Consider the following 19,247-nt stretch of genomic DNA (forward strand, 5'->3'; position numbering starts at 1 on the left):
TGAAGGTATGATTACTTGGGGGCTGACAGCTGTGGGCATGTGGGCAGGATTGAAATAAATCCAACCAAAGGAAAACTGTTACATATCCTAGATTCCTTAAGTCTTGCAAATCTTTATTTTGGACGATACTGACTTTAGGACCAAAATTATCCTATTTACACTTTGTAGTAAATTTTGGCACTAGAATAAATGCTTCTGACTCATATAGATGACACATAAGCCTTAAGGCTGTCTGTGTAACGGATGTGAAATGGCTAGCTAGTTAGCGGGTACGCGCTAGTAGCGTTTCAATCAGTTACGTCACTTGCTCTGAAACCTAGAAGTAGGGTTGCACCTTGCTCTGCAAGGGCCGCGGCTTTTGTGGAGCGATGGGTAACGATGCTTCGTGGGTGTCAGTTGTTGATGTGTGCAGAAGGTCCCTGGTTCGCGCCCGTGTCGGGGCGAGGGGACGGTTTAAAGTTATACTGTTACATTGATGCTGTTGACCCGGATCACTGGTTGCTGCGGAAAAGGAGGAGGTTGAAAGGGGGGTGAGTGTAACGGATGTGAAATGGCTAGCTAGTTAGCGGGTACGCGCTAGTAGCGTTTCAATCAGTTACGTCACTTGCTCTGAAACCTAGAAGTAGGGTTGCACCTTGCTCTGCAAGGGCCGCGGCCTTTGTGGCGCGATGGGTAACGATGCTTCGTGGGCGACCGTTGTTGATGTGTGCAGAAGGTCCCTGGTTCGCGCCCGTGTCGGGGCGAGGGGACGGTTTAAAGTTATACTGTTACATCTGTTACATGTTTACTGAGAGCTGCCACAGAACAAGACGTATGTACACAGTCGTTGGTCTCTCAGGTGCGAGACACCAGCTGAACCTTTATGGTTCAGGGCGCAGTGCTTTTGCTCAGAGCTTGCCCCAAAAAAGTAGTGCCAATGGGATGTGCATCTTTTTTTTAAATACTTGTATTCTTTTTGTTTTATGAGTGATTTAATGTGCAATGCTGCAGCCCTCTTGAGATAAGATTATGCTTTCAGTGAATTAGCTGTGTGATTTAATCTCTGGCTGAATTGTGAGTGGGCTTCTGCCTGTGAGACTTCAAAGTAGGAAGTTCGTCAAAGCATACTAACTGACCTGATGATCAGAATCAGCTAAATCTAGCCAATTAGTTACAGCTCACCAAATGTGAGTGTTCTTCCTCCTCCCTCTTCTCTTCATCCTGATCCTTCTCTTCCTTCTTCTCTTCCTCCTCTTCATACCCTGTTTTCCACTTCAAGGCTCCTGGATGGGTTGCAAAAATATATATATATTTTCTCCTTCAGATGCCATGTGCTATGTTCACCTGATTGGTGAGGAGAGAGTTGACTGAAAGCTTTAAACATACTGTAGCTTTAGGGTTCTTTCAAAGGTGGATGGATGACTATGTGGACACAAATTAAATGGAACATACTATTATTGGAACATATTATACAGTATACTGCAGTATAGTGCATTCGAAAAGTATTCAGACGCCTTGACTTTTTCCAAATGTTGTTACGTTACAGCCATATTCTAAAATTGATTAAATTGTTTTTTTCTCTCATCAATCTACACACAGTACCCCATAATGACAAAGCAAAAATAGATTTTTAGAATTTTTTACTAATTTATACAAAAATAATAAAGGGAAATATAATTTGCATAAGTATTCAGTATAACAGTGGGACACACAAAGTGGGAGGGCAGAGACAATAAATATCTTAATCTTGCATTTCACTGTTGTGAGTAACCTGAGGATGTCCTTCGAACTGATCTTCAGTACGATGGGGCAAATTCCTCATTCCCCATAGCTGAATGTGGTGATGAAAGAGGGGTCAGAGCTTCAAAGTCATGGTTTCGGGATATTATAACATGGTCTCTAGTAACAGAGAAAAGAAGCAAGAGAAAGGGAGTAAGAGAGTCAGTCACAGAAAGAGAGGGAGATGGTGACTGAGTGATCCAGTGGTGGCAAAAGTACCCAATTGTCATACTTGAGTAAAAGTAAAGATGCCTTAATAGAAAATGACTCAAGTGAAAGTCAGTAAAATAAAATACTACTTGAGTAAAAGTAAAAAACTATACATCATTTAAAATTCCTTATATTAAGCAAACCAGATGGCGCCATTTTGTAGTTTTTATTTTATTTATGGATAGACAGGGGCACACTCCATCCCTCAGACATCATTTACAAACGAAGCATGTGTGTTTAGTGAGTCTGCCAGATCAGAGGCAGTAGGGATGACCAGGGATATTCTCTTGATAATGTGTGAGTTGGACCATTTTTATGTCCCGCTAACCATTCAAAATGTAACGAGTACTTTTGGGTGTCAAGGAAAATGTATGTCGTAAAAAGTAAATTATTTTCTTTAGGAATGTAGTGAAGTAAAATTAAAAGTTGTCAAAAATATAAATGGTAAAGTAAAGTACAGATACCCCAAAAAACAACGTATGTAGTACATCAAAGTATTTTTACTGTCTGGCTCCGGCGTTCCGCTAGCGGAACTCCTCCCACATTCCACTGAAAAGGCAGAGCGCGAAATTCAAAATATATTTTTTAGAAATATTTAACTTTCACACATTAACAAGTCCAATACAGCAAATGAAAGATACACATCTTGTGAATCCAGTCAACATGTCCGATTTTTAAAATGTTTTACAGCGAAAACACCACATATATTTATGTTAGCTCACCACCAAATACAAAAAAGGACAGACATTTTTCACAGCACAGGTAGCATGCACAAAGCCAACCTAACTAACCAAGAACCAACCAAACTAACCAAGAAACAACTTCATCAGATGACAGTCTTATAACATGTTATACAATAAATCTATGTTTTGTTCGAAAAATGTGCATATTTGAGGTATAAATCAGTTTTACATTGCAGCTACCATCACAGCTACCGTCAGAAATAGAACCGAAGCAGCCAGAGTAATTACAGACACCAACGTCAAATACCTAAATACTCATCATAAAACATTTCTGAAAAATCGATGGTGTACAGCAAATTAAAGACAAACATCTTGTGAATCCAGCCAATATTTCCGATTTTTTAAGTGTTTTACAGCAAAAACACAATATAGCATTATATTAGCTTACTACAATAGCCTACCACACTACCGCATTCATTCATCAAGGCACGTTAGCGATAGCAATAGGCACGTTAGCGATAGGGAATAAACCAGCAAAATATATTAATTTTCACTAACCTTCATAAACCTTCATCAGATGACAGTCCTATAACATCAGGTTATACATACACTTATGTTTTGTTCGAAAATGTGCATATTTAGAGCTGAAATCAGTGGTTATACATTGTGCTAACGTAGCATCTTTTTCCCAGAATGTGCGGATATTTTTATGACACTCCAACTATTCTGACCAAATAACTATTCATAAACGTTACTAGAAAATACATGTTGTATAGGAAATGATAGATACACTAGTTCTTAATGCAATCGCCGTGTTAGAATTCTAAAAATAACTTCATTACGACATCCAGCTTAGGTATAGCGAGAGAGTGCCCAAACTCTGGGCGCAAACGACTATTTCACATGTTCGACAGATATATGAAATAGCATCATAAAATGGGTCCTACTTTTGATGATCTTTCATCAGAATGTTGTACAAGGGGTCCTTTGTCGGGAACAATCGTTGTTTGGATTTAGAATGTCCTCTTCTCCAGTCAATTAGCACGGAAAGCTAGCAAAGTGGCGCTAAGCTCTCCTTCCTGAACAAAGGCACACAACGCAACACGCCTAACGTCCCGAATAAATTTCAATAATCTAATAAAACTATATTGAAAAAACATACTTTACGATGATATTGTCACATGTATCAAATAAAATCGAAGCCGGAGATATTAGTCGTCCATAACGACAGCTTATCAGAAGGCAAATCCAGGTCCCTTCACCCGCTCTCCAGGAAACAGGAAACTGGTGACACGTCATGCCGAGAGCTATTATTCGACCCCAGATCAAGTTACACACTCCATTTCTTCTCTCACTGCCTGTCGACATCTAGTGGAAGACGTATGAAGTGCATGTATTCTAATAAATATCAAGGACATTAATAGGCAGGCCCTAGAACAGTGCATCGATTTCAGATTTTCCACTTCCTGTCAGGAAGTTTGCTGCAAAAGGAGTTCTGTTTTACTCACAGATATAATTCAAACGGTTTTAGAAACTAGAGAGTGTTTTCTATCCAATAGTAATAATAATATGCATATTGTACGAGCAAGAATTGAGTACGAGGCCGTTTAAATTGGGCACGATTTTCCCCCAAAGTGAAAACAGCGCCCTCTGTCCTCAACAGGTTAACACTTTTTTGGTTACTACATGATTCCATATGTGTTATTTCATAGTTTTGATGTCTTCACTATTATTCTACAATGTAGAAAATAGTATAAAGAAAGAAAAACCCTTGAATGAGCAGGTGTGTGCAAACCTTTGATTGGTACTGTATAAATATAGTTAATATGTATGTATGTGTGTATGTATATATTTGTATGTGGGTGTGTATATACATATTCTTCTATTTTTTTTCTATATCATTCATTTACTCTTCAACATCATATGCATAATAGCTGTGTAAAAGGTTAGCTAATGCATAGCTTTCAACTGTTCTACATGTAAGTGACATAGCTTTCAACTGTTCTACATGTAGGTGACATAGGTCTCAACTGTTTTACATGTAAGTGACATAGCTTTCAACTGTTCTACATGTAGGTGACATAGGTCTCAACTGTTTTACATGTAAGTGACATAGCTTTCAACTGTTCTACATGTAGGTGACATAGCTTTCAACTGTTCTACATGTAGGTGACATAGGTCTCAACTGTTTTACATGTAAGTGACATAGCTTCAACTGTTCTACATGTAGGTGACATAGGTCTCAACTGTTCTACATGTAGGTGACATAGGTCTCAACTGTTTTACATGTTAGTGACATAGCTCTCAACTGTTTTACATGTTAGTGACATAGCTTTCAACTGTTTTACATGTAGGTGACATAGCTTTCAACTGTTTTACATGTAGGTGACATAGCTTTCAACTGTTCCTACATGTAGGTGACATAGGTCTCAACTGTTTTACATACATTTACATTTAAGTCATTTAGCAGACGCTCTTATCCAGAGCGACTTACAAGTACATACATTCATACTTTTTTGTACTGGCCCCCCGTGGGAATCGAACCCACAACCCTGGCGTTGCAAGCGCCATGCTCTATCAACTGAGCCACACGGGACCTGTACATGTTACATGTTAGTGACATAGCTTTCAACTGTTCTACATGTAGGTGACATAGGTCTCAACTGTTCTACGTGTAAGTGACATAGCTTTCAACTGTTCTACATGTAAGTGACATAGCTTTCAACTGTTCTACATGTAGGTGACATAGCTTTCAACTGTTCTACATGTAGGTGACATAGGTCTCAACTGTTTTACATGTTAGTGACATAGCTTCAACTGTTCTACATGTTAGTGACATAGGTCTCAACTGTTCTACATGTAGGTGACATAGCTTTCAACTGTTCTACATGTAGGTGACATAGGTCTCAACTGTTCTACGTGTAAGTGACATAGCTTTCAACTGTTCTACATGTAAGTGACATAGCTTTCAACTGTTCTACATGTAGGTGACATAGCTTTCAACTGTTCTACATGTAGGTGACATAGGTCTCAACTGTTTTACATGTTAGTGACATAGCTTCAACTGTTCTACATGTTAGTGACATAGGTCTCAACTGTTCTACATGTAGGTGACATAGCTTTCAACTGTTCTACATGTAGGTGACATAGGTCTCAACTGTTTTACATGTAAGTGACATAGCTTCAACTGTTCTACATGTAGGTGACATAGGTCTCAACTGTTTTAGATGTTAGTGACATAGCTTTCAACTGTTCTACATGTAGGTGACATAGGTCTCAACTGTTCTACATGTAGGTGACATAGGTCTCAACTGTTTTACATGTTAGTGACATAGATCTCAACTGTTTTACATGTTAGTGACATAGCTTTCAACTGTTTTACATGTAGGTGACATAGCTTTCAACTGTTTTACATGTAGGTGACATAGCTTTCAACTGTTCTACATGTAGGTGACATAGGTCTCAACTGTTTTACATGTTAGTGACATAGCTTTCAACTGTTCTACATGTAAGTGACATAGCTTTCAACTGTTCTACATGTAGGTGACATAGGTCTCAACTGTTTTACATGTTAGTGACATAGCTTTCAACTGTTCTACATGTAGATGACATAATTATTTATTTCTGAACACAGTATGGAGCCTCCTGTTCTTTGAGCTGCTGTAGTGTTGATCACCTCAAGTTTAGCTAATAGGCTGATTAAAACACCCCGAGTGCATCTCACAGCATGGAGTTAAGATCAATATGACTAGTGCTTGTCAAGGCTTCTGTGAATCCCCTGGCACATTTGATCTACTCAACCACATCCAATACACACCCATGCTGATGTGTGAACGTGTACAGAAGGTAAATTGTTTCATGAGTCTCCTAATGCAAATGGATAATACCATCTAATTGGTCAAAGCAGCTCCTTTTAATATGAGAGTTAAAAGTATCACTAAGACCTAAGGTTCGCATCACATCAATGCTCTCTGTTGTGTTGTAAATAGCCAATAAGGTTATCAACCTCAGTCATCGCAAGTTTACACAGCAGTTTTTTTTTCTCTCAGTTTGAAGATACACTGTGTAAAGTTTACACTTCACAGTGTAAAGTTGGTAAACAAGGACCTTGGTTCAGCATCACAAAGGGATCCAGAGTTCATTATTAAAGGGGAGTAGCCTGCAATTCAAATCATGGACAGTTAATTACAAATCAGATCCCCAAAGCCAGTAGTGTAGAAAGAAACTCAGTCAAAGCTTGGCAATAATGAGCAATAATAATGTGGCTCTTTCTTTTCTAATGGCTTGGCATGACTAAATGTGGATTAGCAGGGAAGCCATTTAGAGAAATATCACATTGTAAAGTCGTTGTCTCAAGCTGTGATGGATGTGTCTACAGTGTTTCTTGGATGCTGTTATTTCCATTTCGACTCCCATTTCCACTTAGGCTGGAAATGGGAGTGTTGCGTCCCCATAATTATTTGACGTCAGTTATGAAAAGCATCTGCTATCTCCCTCCCGCTTGTCTCTCAACATCTGAGATAGCATGGGCCTCCCTGGAACCAGAACCACTTACCTCTTTAGAAAGACGAGAACTTGAACAGAGACTTTGATTAAATACCTGCTGTGAGAATAAATCATTTGGGGGGGGGGGGGGTGATTGTGAAAGACAGTGAAACCCTGGGGCAATTCCAAAGCTTTAACGAGGTTCTATATTGTCATTTTCTTACTAATCAATATTTTTTCTCGCTTGTTTTTGATTTCTCTCCCTTCCCCCTCTCTCTCCTCTCCCCTCCCCCTTTCTCCCTTCTCGCTCTCTCTCTTTCACTCTCTCTTGCTCTCTCTCTCTCCAGATTGGGTGTAAGGTGACAGTGTTGCTGTTCATCTACTTCCTGGCCACTAATTACTACTGGATCCTGGTAGAGGGCCTGTACCTCCACAGCCTCATCTTCATGGCCTTCCTCTCAGACACCAAGTACCTGTGGGGCTTCACCCTCATCGGATGGGGTGAGTGTGTGTGTCGAGATTTCCATTTTCATTTCACTACAGATTATTTTCATTGAGATTAAAAGTATTTGGTTACAAAGACCTGTGTGTGATGATGTCATTATAGGGCCGCAGCCTTTATGGGATTGGATTGGGCTGGTGTGCATTCTAAAAACGAATTTAGTGTCCAAATCTTTGTTTATTTCATCAAGAGCTTTGGTAATAATGCTATCAATATTTATAAAGGTGACCAAAGTACATGTTTGTTATCTAAATTAGATTTTCATCCATGTTTGCTGTGCTAGCAGCCAGTACACAATGATAATGCACTGATACCTGGGGTGTTTCTCAATATGCATGCTACCGGGCTCCACACTCTCATGCTCCAAGAGCATTCTCCGAGGGCGTTCTTGTGAGGACGCGAGTGTGGAGAACGTATAAAACATTACATTTGAGAAGCTCTCGCACTTCCCCTACTGTATTACCTCCCACTCCCCCTACTGTATTACCTCACGCTGCATCTCCCCATTCACTGAACCTTCTTCCAGTCAGGACAATGGCAACAATAGAGACAAAAAAAGCAAACATTTTACTTCTTAATTATCAGCTAGATATATGTGAATCCTTATACTCTAGCTAGCTAGTTAAACAGGCAAACATTACCTAAAACTAATGTTATGCAAGGTACAGTAGATGTCAATTCTACTTAGGTAGCTAGCTAACAATTCTTCGTGGCTAGCTAGCTAGCCAGTTACCCATTTACTGAACCTTTCTTTTTCTAGCCAGGACAATGTTGACAGAGACAAAACAGGATAAACACTCCATAATTATTTGCTAGCTATTTGTGAATCGTAATAATGTAGCTAACCAGATAGTTTAACAGTCAAAAATGACCTAAATCCAATGTTATCCAATGTAGATTTCAATTCTTCGTTGGTAGCTAGCTAACAATTATTCGTGGCTGTCTGGCTAGCTAACCGTAGTAAGTAGCTAGCCAGTTAGCTCTATTGACTTACTATTGGCTTGCGACCTACAGTGGAAATTGTAGGCAGGTAACCATGCCAAAATTAACACGAGTATTTGTTAACGTATCAAGATAAAATATTGTAGTCAGGCAACATATTAGATGTGAATAGGCAACATTTCAATTCAAAGGGCGGGGTGTATTTTCTCACGCTTCAGCTCAAATAATGGCCGCCATTAATTTCAATTTTAAAAGTGGTTGTATCATTATAACAGAACATGGCCAAGATGTTCAAAATGTTCATAAATGACAAGCATGGTCAAATAATAATCAGGAATAAATGTCACTTGGCTTTTCATAGCCGATCATTAAGAGTTGAAAACAGCAGGTCTGGGACAGGTAGGGGTTCCATAACTGCAGGCAGAACAGTTGAAACTGGAACAGCAGCAAGGCCAGGTGGACTGGGGACAGCAAGGAGTCATCATGCCCAGTAGTCCTGACGTATGGTCCTAGGGCTCAGGTCCACCGAGAGAAAGAAAGAAAGAGAGAAGGAGAGAATTTGAGAGAGCATACTTAAATTCCCACAGGACACTGGATAAGACAGGAGAAGTACTCCAGATATAACCAACTGGCCCTAGCCCCCCGACACAAACTACTGCAGCATAAATACTGGAGGCTGAGACAGGAGGGGTCAGGAGACACTGTGGCCCCATCCGATGATACCCCCGGACAGGGCCAAACAGGAAGGATATAACCCCACCCACTTTGCCAAAGCACAGCCCCCGCACCACTAGAGGGATATCTTCAGCCACCAACTTACAATCCTGAGACAAGGCCGAGTATAGCCCACAAAGATCTCCACCACAGCACAAACCAAGGGGGGGCGCCAACCCAGACAGGAAGATCACGTCAGTAACTCAACCCACTCAAGTGACGCACCCCTCCTAGGGACGGCATGAAAGAGCACCAGTAAGCCAGTGACTCAGCCCCTGTAATAGGGTTAGAGGTAGAGAATCCCAGTGGAGGGGAACCGGCCAGGCAGAGACAGCAAGGGCGGTTCGTTGCTCCAGAGCCTTTCCGTTCACCTTCACACTCCTGGGCCAGACTACACTCAATCATATGACCTACTGAAGAGATATGTCTTCAGTAAAGACTTAAAGGTTGAGACCGAGTCTGCGTCTCTCACATGGGTAGGCAGACCATTCCATAAAAATGGAGATCTATAGGAGAAAGCCCTGCCTCCAGCTGTTTGCTTAGAAATTCTAGGGACAATTAGGAGGCCTGCGTCTTGTGACCGTAGCGTACGTGTAGGTATGTACGGCAGGACCAACTCGGAAAGATAGGTAGGAGCAAGCCCATGTAACGCTTTATAGGTTAACAGTAAAACCTTGAAATCAACCCTTGCCTTAATAGGAAGCCAGTGTAGGGAAGCTAGCACTGGAGTAATATGATCAAATTTCTTGGTTCTAGTCAGGATTCTAGCAGCCGTATTTAGCACTAACTGAAGTTTATTTAGTGCTTTATCCGGGTAGCCGGAAAGTAGAGCATTGCAGTAGTCTAGCCTAGAAGTAACAAATGCATGGATTCATTTTTCTGCATCATTTTTGGACAGAAAATTTCTGATTTTTGCAATGTTACGTAGATGGAAAAAAGCTGTCCTTGAAACAGTCTTGATATGTTCGTCAAAAGAGAGATCAGGGTCAAGAGTAACGCCGAGGTCCTTCACAGTTTTATTTGAGACGACTTTACAACCATCAAGATTAATTGTCAGATTTAACAGAAGATCTCTTTGTTTCTTGGGACCTAGAACAAGCATCTCTGTTTTGTCCGAGTTTAAAAGTAGAAAGTTTTCAGCCATCCACTTCCTTATGTCTGAAACACAGGCTTCTAGCGAGGGCAATTTTGGGGCTTCACCATGTTTCATTGAAATGTACAGCTGTGTGTCATCCGCATAGCAGTGAAAGTTAACATTATGTTTTCGAATAACATCCCCAAGAGGTAAAATATATAGTGAAAACAATAGTGGTCCTAAAACGGAACCTTGAGGAACACCGAAATGTACAGTTGATTTGTCAGAGGACAAACCATTCACAGAGACAAACTGATATCTTTCCGACAGATAAGATCTAAACCAGGCCAGAACTTGTCCGTGTAGACCAATTTGGGTTTCCAGTCTCTCCAAAAGAATGTGGTGATCGATGGTGTCAAAGGCAGCACTAAGGTCTAGTAGCACGAGGACAGATGCAGAGCCTCGGTCTGACGCCATTAAAAGGTCATTTACCACCTTCACAAGTGCAGTCTTCACAAGTGCAGTCACCTTCACAAGTGCAGTCTCTTCTCACAGCAGCTGTATTAGAGTAGTCTCTTCTCACAGCCGCTGTATTAGAGTAGTCTCTTCTCACAGCCGCTGTATTATAGTAGTCTCTGCTCACAGCCGCTGTATTAGAGTAGTCTCTTCTCACAGCAGCTGTATTGGAGTAGTCTCTTCTCACAGCAGCTGTATTGGAGTAGTCTCTTCTCACAGCCACTGTATTGGAGTAGTCTCTGCTCACAGCCACTGTATTAGAGTAGTCTCTCCTCACAGCCACTGTATTATAGTAGTCTCTTCTCACAGCAGCTGTATTATAGTAGTATCTTCTCACAGCCAATGTATTAGAGTAGTCTCGTCTCACAACCACTGTATTAGAGTAGTCTCTTCTCACAGCCACTGTATTAGAGTAGTCTCTCCTCACAGCCACTGTATTAGAGTAGTCTCTTCTCACAGCCGCTGTATTAGAGTAGTCTCTTCTCACAGCCACTGTATTAGAGTAGTCTCTCCTCACAGCCACTGTATTATAGTAGTCTCTTCTCACAGCAGCTGTATTAGAGTAGTCTCTTCTCACAGCCACTGTATTAGAGTAGTCTCTTCTCACAGCCACTGTATTGGAGTAGTCTCTTCTCACAGCCACTGTATTGGAGTAGTCTCTTCTCACAGCCGCTGTATTAGAGTAGTCTCTGCTCACAGCCACTGTATTAGAGTAGTCTCTTCTCACAGCCACTGTATTGGAGTAGTCTCTTCTCACAGCCACTGTATTATAGTAGTCTCTCCTCACAGCCACTGTATTAGAGTAGTCTCTGCTCACAGCCGCTGTATTAGAGTAGTCTCTCCTCACAGCCACTGTATTATAGTAGTCTCTCCTCACAGCCACTGTATTAGAGTAGTCTCTTCTCACAGCCACTGTATTAGAGTAGTCTCTGCTCACAGCCACTGTATTAGAGTAGTCTCTCCTCACAGCCACTGTATTATAGTAGTCTCTCCTCACAGCCACTGTATTAGAGTAGTCTCTTCTCACAGCCACTGTATTAGAGTAGTCTCTTCTCACAGCCACTGTATTAGAGTAGTCTCTTCTCACAGCCACTGTATTGGAGTAGTCTCTTCTCACAGCCACTGTATTAGAGTAGTCTCTTCTCACAGCCACTGTATTAGAGTAGTCTCTTCTCACAGCCACTGTATTGGAGTAGTCTCTTCTCACAGCCGCTGTATTAGAGTAGTCTCTTCTCACAGCCACTGTATTAGAGGCACATTCAGAGAACAATCATCAATAGCATCTACCCCAATCCTCTTACAATCACTTCTCTTCCCCACTCGGCCTCACAGTGACTCTTGCTTGTATGTTTTGATACTTCCTCTCCCTCTTATGGTAAATGTTTGTTTTTTTCATGCCCCATCCTCGTTTGATGTGTTCTTCCTGTTAGGGAGCAGGGCCCACAACAGAGATGTTTGAAATGTAGATGTAAAAATAACTATTTTTCTCAGGCGAAAGGAGCTGTTTGTTGACGAGCGCAGGCATGCTGGCAAGCAGACAGGCACACAGACTTACACACACACACACACACACACACACACACACACACACACACACACACACACACACACACACACACACACACACACACACACACACACACACACACTTACTTAGACACAAACCATCATTTCTATCACAGTCAATCAATGTGATTTTGTCTCTTTGGTTAAGCCACTCAGCCGAGACAGAAAATTACAACTGCGATCCATGTCAATCCAGAGAACCATGTAATTACATTTATGTGAAGTAAATATGAGGGTGTCGGAGTAAACAGGTTGTTATGTTGGAACTGTCATATTCAGCAGAGTGGTTTGTTTTCTTGTTTAAAGTAAAAACATGCAAATGTGTTTTCTTATGTAGTATACCAACATTAAAGTTGTCCTCTGAAAATGTTATCTCCCTTATGTGCAATGGTTTTACACCCGCAAACACAGTAAAATATATATATATGTATATACAGTTGAAGTCGGAAGTTTACATACACCTTTGCCAAATACATTTAAACTCAGTTTTTCACAATTCCTGACATTTAATCCTAGTAAAAATTCCCTGTCTTAGGTCAGGTAGGATTACCACTTTATTTAAAGAATGTGAAATGTTAGAATAATAGTAGAGAGAATGATTTATTTCAGTTTTTCTTTCTTTCATCATATTCCCAGTGGGTCAGAAGTTTACATACACTCAATTAGTATTTGGTAGCATTGCCTTTAGATTGTTTAACTTGGGTCAAACGTTTCGGGTAGCCTTCCAATAGCTTCCCACAATAAGTTGGATGAATTTTGGCCCATTATGGCTCCTCCTGACAGAGCTGGTGTAACTGAGTCAGGTTTGTAGGCCTCCTTGCCTGCACACGCTTTTTCACTTCTGCCCACAAATTTTCTATAGGATTGAGGTCAGGGCTTTGTGATGGCCACTCCAATACCTTGACTTTGTTGTCCTTAAGCCATTTTGCCACAACTTTGGAAGACCCATTTGTGACCAAGCTTTAACTTCCTGACTGATGTCTTGAGATGTTGCTTTAATATATCCACATAATTTTCCTCCCTCATGATGTCATCTATTTTGTGAAGGGCACCAGTCCCTCCTGCAGCAAAGCACCCCCACAACATGATGCTGCCACCCACGTGCTTCACGGTTGGGATGGTGTTCTTCGGCTTGCAAGCCTCCCCCTTTTTCCTCCAAACATAATGATGGTCATGATGGCCAAACAGTTCTATTTCTGCTTCATCAGACTAGAGGTCATTTCTCCAAAAAGCACGATCTTTGTCCTCATGTGCAGTTGCAAACCGTAGTCTAGCTTTTTTATGGCGGTTTTGGAGCAGTGGCTTCTTCCTTGCTGAGCGGTTATGTCAATATAGGACTCGTTTAACTGTGAATATAGATACTTTTGTACCTGTTTCCTCCAGCATCTTCACAAGGTCCTTTGCTGTTGTTCTGGGATTGATTTGCACTTTTCGCAACAAAGTACGTTCATCTCTAGGAGACAGAATGCATCTCCTACCTGAGCGGTATGACGGCTGCATGGTCCCATGGTGTTTATACTTGCATGCTATTGTTTGTACAGATGAACGTGGTACCTTCAGGCGTTTGGAAATTGCTCCCAAGGATGAAACAGACTTGTGGAGGTCTAGTCTACAATAAGTTTTTCTGAGGTCTTGGCTGATTTCTTTAGATTTTCCCATAACATAATTTTCTGGAATTTTCCAAGCTGTTTAAAGGCACAGTTAACTTTATTTATTTATTTTTTTATTTTATTTTTTTGGGGGGTGGATCAGCTTAATATTGCGGAAAGAATGTTGCTTCCAATGTAATTGTCTGCATCATTTCCAATCCCCCATATTTTTTTGGGTAAATATATATATCCATTCACGTATGCATACATATACACATATATACATACACATACCTACATAGACATACATACTTTTTTAAAGAGTATACCTTTATTATTATTCCCCGCAAACCCTACCACCGATCCCCCAATTGGAGTAAACTGATAAACATTTCTGTTTTTACCTTCAATTTATACATCTTATACACATTTTACAGACACAGTCTACTTTATAATAGTTCTCTCTTGTTTGTTCTTAGTCCTTCCTCTATTTCTGTTGTCCATCCAGTTTGATTTCCACTTGTAACTGTGCTATTTCACAATAGCTCCGCACCTATACACATTTCACAGATCCCGTATGCCCTACATTGTTTATCTTGTTATTAGTCCCACCCTTCAGCTCCACTCAACCTTTCCCATCTATCTTCCAACATCATCCATTTCGGATTTTTATTTGCCATATATTTTTCAACTGTGCTGTGATGCTTCACAAAAGATTTGAATCTTCCTATTCTCATAGCTTCCACGGATTGTAAATTAAAAATAAACATTTTTGCTAAAATAATTATTATATTATTGATTGATTGACTATGGCTTTTCAAATCCCCCAGTATTGCTATCTGTAGCGTTAGTTCTACGCAAATGTTGCAATTCTTCAACCATTCCTGGACCTGTGACCAAAAACGAGCTACATGCGGACAATACCAAAATAAATGGTCTAATGACTCTGCCTCCTCACAGCAGAATCTACAGAGCTGGGAAGATTGTATCCCCCATATATATAACATTCTATTAGTTGCAAGAATTTTGTACAATAATTTAAATTGAAAAATTCGAAGTTTTGAATCCGGCGTTGTTTTGCGTATCAATTCATACACCATGTGCCATGGAATGGGTACATCGAAAATCTCTTCCCAACTATTTTGCAATTTATATGGCACAGCTGTAAGTTTTTTGATCCTTAAATGAAATTGGTATATGTTTTTATTTATCACACTTTTCTTTAACCATTTATGTTCTTTAATATAAGGCCGACATACAAGTTCCTTACTTTTATCCCCTTCCACCTGCCTCTTCCATTTTTGTGGTAATGCTGCAATTAATTGGTTGTAATTTTGGGTAGAGCAGACATTTCCATATGTCTGCGTTAGCTGCATGTGTGACATTACTCCACCAGTCCTATTTATGATATCATTCACAAAAATTATACCTTTTTTAAACATTTCTTCGATAAATACAGTTTTTTTATCAATTACTATATTTGAATTTAACCACAAGATTTGTTGTACTATTTGTTCCGTCCTTTCAGGTGGATTAAACTGAAATTGCAACCAACTTTCTAAGGCTTGCTTAAAAAATAAAGATATTTTGGAGATTATTTCCTTTTCAAGCAACCGAAAGTGAGCAGGTGTAATCTGAATAAAGGGAAAAAGGCCCTTCTTGAACATAGGATGAGACATTCGTACCAATCTACTAGAGAACCAGTTTGGATTTAAGTATAACTTTTGTATGACTGATGCCTTTAGTGAGAGGTCTAATGCTTTAATATTTAATAATTTCTGCCCTCCGAATTCATATTCGTTATATAAATAGGCCCTTTTAATTTTATCTGGCTTGCCGTTCCAAATAAAATTGAATATTTTTTGTTCATATAATTTAAAAAGCAGGTCACTAGGTGTAGGCAAAACCATAAGCAAATAGGTAAACTGTGATATGATTAAAGAGTTAATCAGGGTGATTTTCCCACAAATAGACAGGTATTTTCCTTTCCATGGTAGCAAGATCTTATCTATTTTTGCTAACTTTCTATAAAAATTTATTGGAGTGAGATCATTTCTTTCTTTTGGGATTTGTATACCGAGTATGTCCACATCACCGTCAGACCATTTAATTGGTAAACTACATGGCAATGTAAAATGTGTATTTTTTAGTGATCCAATACGTAATATGGTACATTTATCATAATTTGGTTTTAATCCAGAGAGGATAGCAAATGTATCTAGATCCTCTAAGAGGCCGTGGAGAGATTCTAGTTGTGGTTTTAAAAGAAAACATGAATCATCAGCGTACAATGACACCTTAGTTTTTAGGCCCTGGTTAACTTAGTGTATGTAAACTTCTGACCCACTGGAATTGTGATACAGTGAATTATAAATGAAATAATCTGTCTGTCAACAATTGTTGGAAAAATTACTTGTGTCATGCACAAAGTAGATGTCCTAACTGACTTCCCAAAACTATAGGTTGTTAACAAGAAATTTGTGGAGTGGTTGAAAAACGAGTTTTAATGACTCCAACCTAAGTGTATGTAAACTTCCGACTTCAACTGTATATATCACAGTAATATATGATTTATGGACAACAAACATTGCATATTTTTATACTGCTCAGCTATCAATTTGTGTTTTGTTTTTGTACACCAATCTATGATGACTAATGTGTATACAAGTATATATAAATATATTATACAGTACCAGTCAAAAGTTTGGACACACCTAATCATTCAAGGGTTTTTCTTTATTTTTACTATTTTATACATTATTGAATAATAGTGAAGACATCAAAACTATGAAATAACACATATGGAATCATGTAGTAACCAAATAAGTGTTAAACAAATCAAAATATATTTTAGATTCTTCAAAGTAGCCACCCTTTGCCTAAATGAAAGCTTTGCACACTCTTGGCATTCTCTCAACCAGCTTCATGAGGTAGTCACCTGGAATTAATTTTAATGAACAGGTGTGCCTTGTTAAAAGTTAATTTGTGGAATTTATTTGCGTTTAAGCCAATCAGTTGTGTTGTGACAAGGTAGGGGTTGTATACAGAAGATGGCCCTATTTGGTAAAAGACCAAGGCCATATTATGGCAAGAACAGCTCAAATAAGCAAAGAGAAACTACAGTCCATCATTACTTTAAGACATGGAGGTCAGTCAATCCGGAACATTTCAAGAACTTTGAAAGTTTCTTCAAGTGCAGTCACAAAAAACCTCAAGCGCTATGATGAAACTGAATCTCATGAGGACTGCCACAGGAAAGGAAGACCCAGAGTTACCTCTGCTGCAGAGGATAAGTTCATTACAGTTAACTGCACCTCAGATTGCAGCCCAAATAAATGCTTCACAGAGTTTAAGTAACAGACACATCTCAACATCAACTGTTCAGAAGAGACTGCGTGAATCAGGCCTTCTTCGTCAAATTACTGCAAAGATACTGCTACTAAAGGACACCAATAAGAAGAAGAGACTTGCTTGGGCCAAGAAACACGAGCAATGGACATTAGGGCGGTGGAAATCTGTCCTTTTGGTCTAATTTAAAATGTTTGGTTCCAACAGCCGTGTCTTTGTGAGACGCAAAGTAGGTGATCGCAGCATGTGTGGTTCCTACCGTAAAGCATGGAGGAGGTGTGATGGTGTCAAATCAAATAAAAAAAAATTGTCACATACACATGGTTAGCAGATGTTAATGTGAGTGTAGCAAAATGCTTGTGCTTCTAGTTCCGACAGTGCAGTAATACCTAACAAGTAATCTAACACATTCACAACGACTACCTTATACAGACAATGTAACGGGGTGGAATAAATACATATATTTGTACATATAAATATATGGATGCGCGATGGCCGTGTGGCATAGGCAAAATACAATAGATGGTATAAAATACTGTATATACAGTATATATGAGATGAGTAATGTAGGATATGTAAACATTATTAAAGTGCCATTATTTAAAGTGATGAGAATCTATTTATTAAAGTGGCCAGTGATTTGAGTCTGTATGTTGGCAGCAGCCTCTCTATGTTAGTGGTGGCTGTTTAACAGTCTGATGACCTTGAGATAGAAGCTGTTTTTCTGTCTTTCCGTCCCAGCTTTGATGCACCTGTACTGACCTCGCCTTCTGGATGATAGCGGGGTGAACAGGCAGTGGCTCAGGTCGTTGCTATTTTTGGCATTCCTGTGACATCGGGGGCTGTAGGTGTCCTGGAGGGCATTTTGCCCCCGTTGATGCGTTGTGCAGACCGCACTACCTTCTGGAGAGCCTTGCGTTTGAGGGCGGAGCAGTTGCCGTACCATGCTGTGATACAGCCCGACAGGATGCTCTCGATTGTGCATCTGTAGAAGTTTGTGCATCAAGCTAAATTTCTTTAGCCTCCTGAGTTTGAAGAGGCGCTGTTGTGCCTTCTTCACCACTCTGTATGTGTGGGTGGACCATTTCAGTTTGTCCGTGATGTGTACGCCGAGGAACTTAAAACTTTCCACCTTCTCCACTACTGTCCCGTTGATGTGGATGGGGGGTGCTCCCTCTGCTGTTTCCTGAAGTCCACGATCATCTCCTTTGTTTTGTTGACGTTGAGTGAGAGGTTATTTTCCTGACACCACACTCCGAGTTTAGAGTTGAGTTGTCTTCACTCATATTTTCAGCTCTATTGGGGAGAGAGCCACGTCTGTTGATTACGATTCACACCTTCCTGCTTTGTAGCTAGCTGACTCTTAAAAACACCTTTTAGCAAAAGTAAATCAACCCACTCAATTATCCTGCTTTCAAAGTTCATGCTGTCTCAGAGAGCTATTTCTGGATTGAACAACTCATTTTTTGTCTAACTAGCCTGTTCCTGTGCTATTGCAGCTCTTATTAGTGAGCTGTTACATAGGAACAGACAAATGCAACAACATAGTTCTGAAAAAAGGAATAACAAAAATAACACCAATTCAATAGAAAACAAGCAATTAAGTCATTTCGTTGTGTTAGGGCCCTGGTGCTCTATTTAATTAGTGTTTAGAACATTTGTAGGAAGCTGCTGTTCTTTTCATCATTCCAATTCCAGGTGTTCCAGCTCTGTTCGTGGCAGCATGGGCAGTTGTCCGGGCAACACTAGCAGACGGAAGGTGAGTGAGAACCTTGTCCACATTCAATATGCAGATGCTTTATGTATAAATATCTAATAGCTATCCCCAATTATCTGCTCACCAGATGGAATCCTCCAGC

The 19,247-nt window shown here is 40.0% G+C and overlaps 1 protein-coding gene across 1 annotated transcript in view; it reads left to right on the plus strand.

Annotated features, from left to right (window-relative positions):
• LOC120063945 (parathyroid hormone 2 receptor-like) overlaps positions 1-19,247 on the plus strand; it is a 124,804-nt gene that overhangs the window by 79,276 nt on the left and 26,281 nt on the right. The window contains exons 8-9 of the mRNA XM_039014254.1: positions 7,484-7,637; positions 19,087-19,147. Coding sequence (XP_038870182.1) covers positions 7,484-7,637; positions 19,087-19,147 — 215 coding nt within the window. The remainder of the gene's footprint in view (positions 1-7,483; positions 7,638-19,086; positions 19,148-19,247) is intronic.

Source organism: Salvelinus namaycush, chromosome 19 (assembly GCF_016432855.1).
Source record: "Salvelinus namaycush isolate Seneca chromosome 19, SaNama_1.0, whole genome shotgun sequence".
In the NCBI taxonomy this organism is placed as follows: domain Eukaryota; kingdom Metazoa; phylum Chordata; class Actinopteri; order Salmoniformes; family Salmonidae; genus Salvelinus; species Salvelinus namaycush.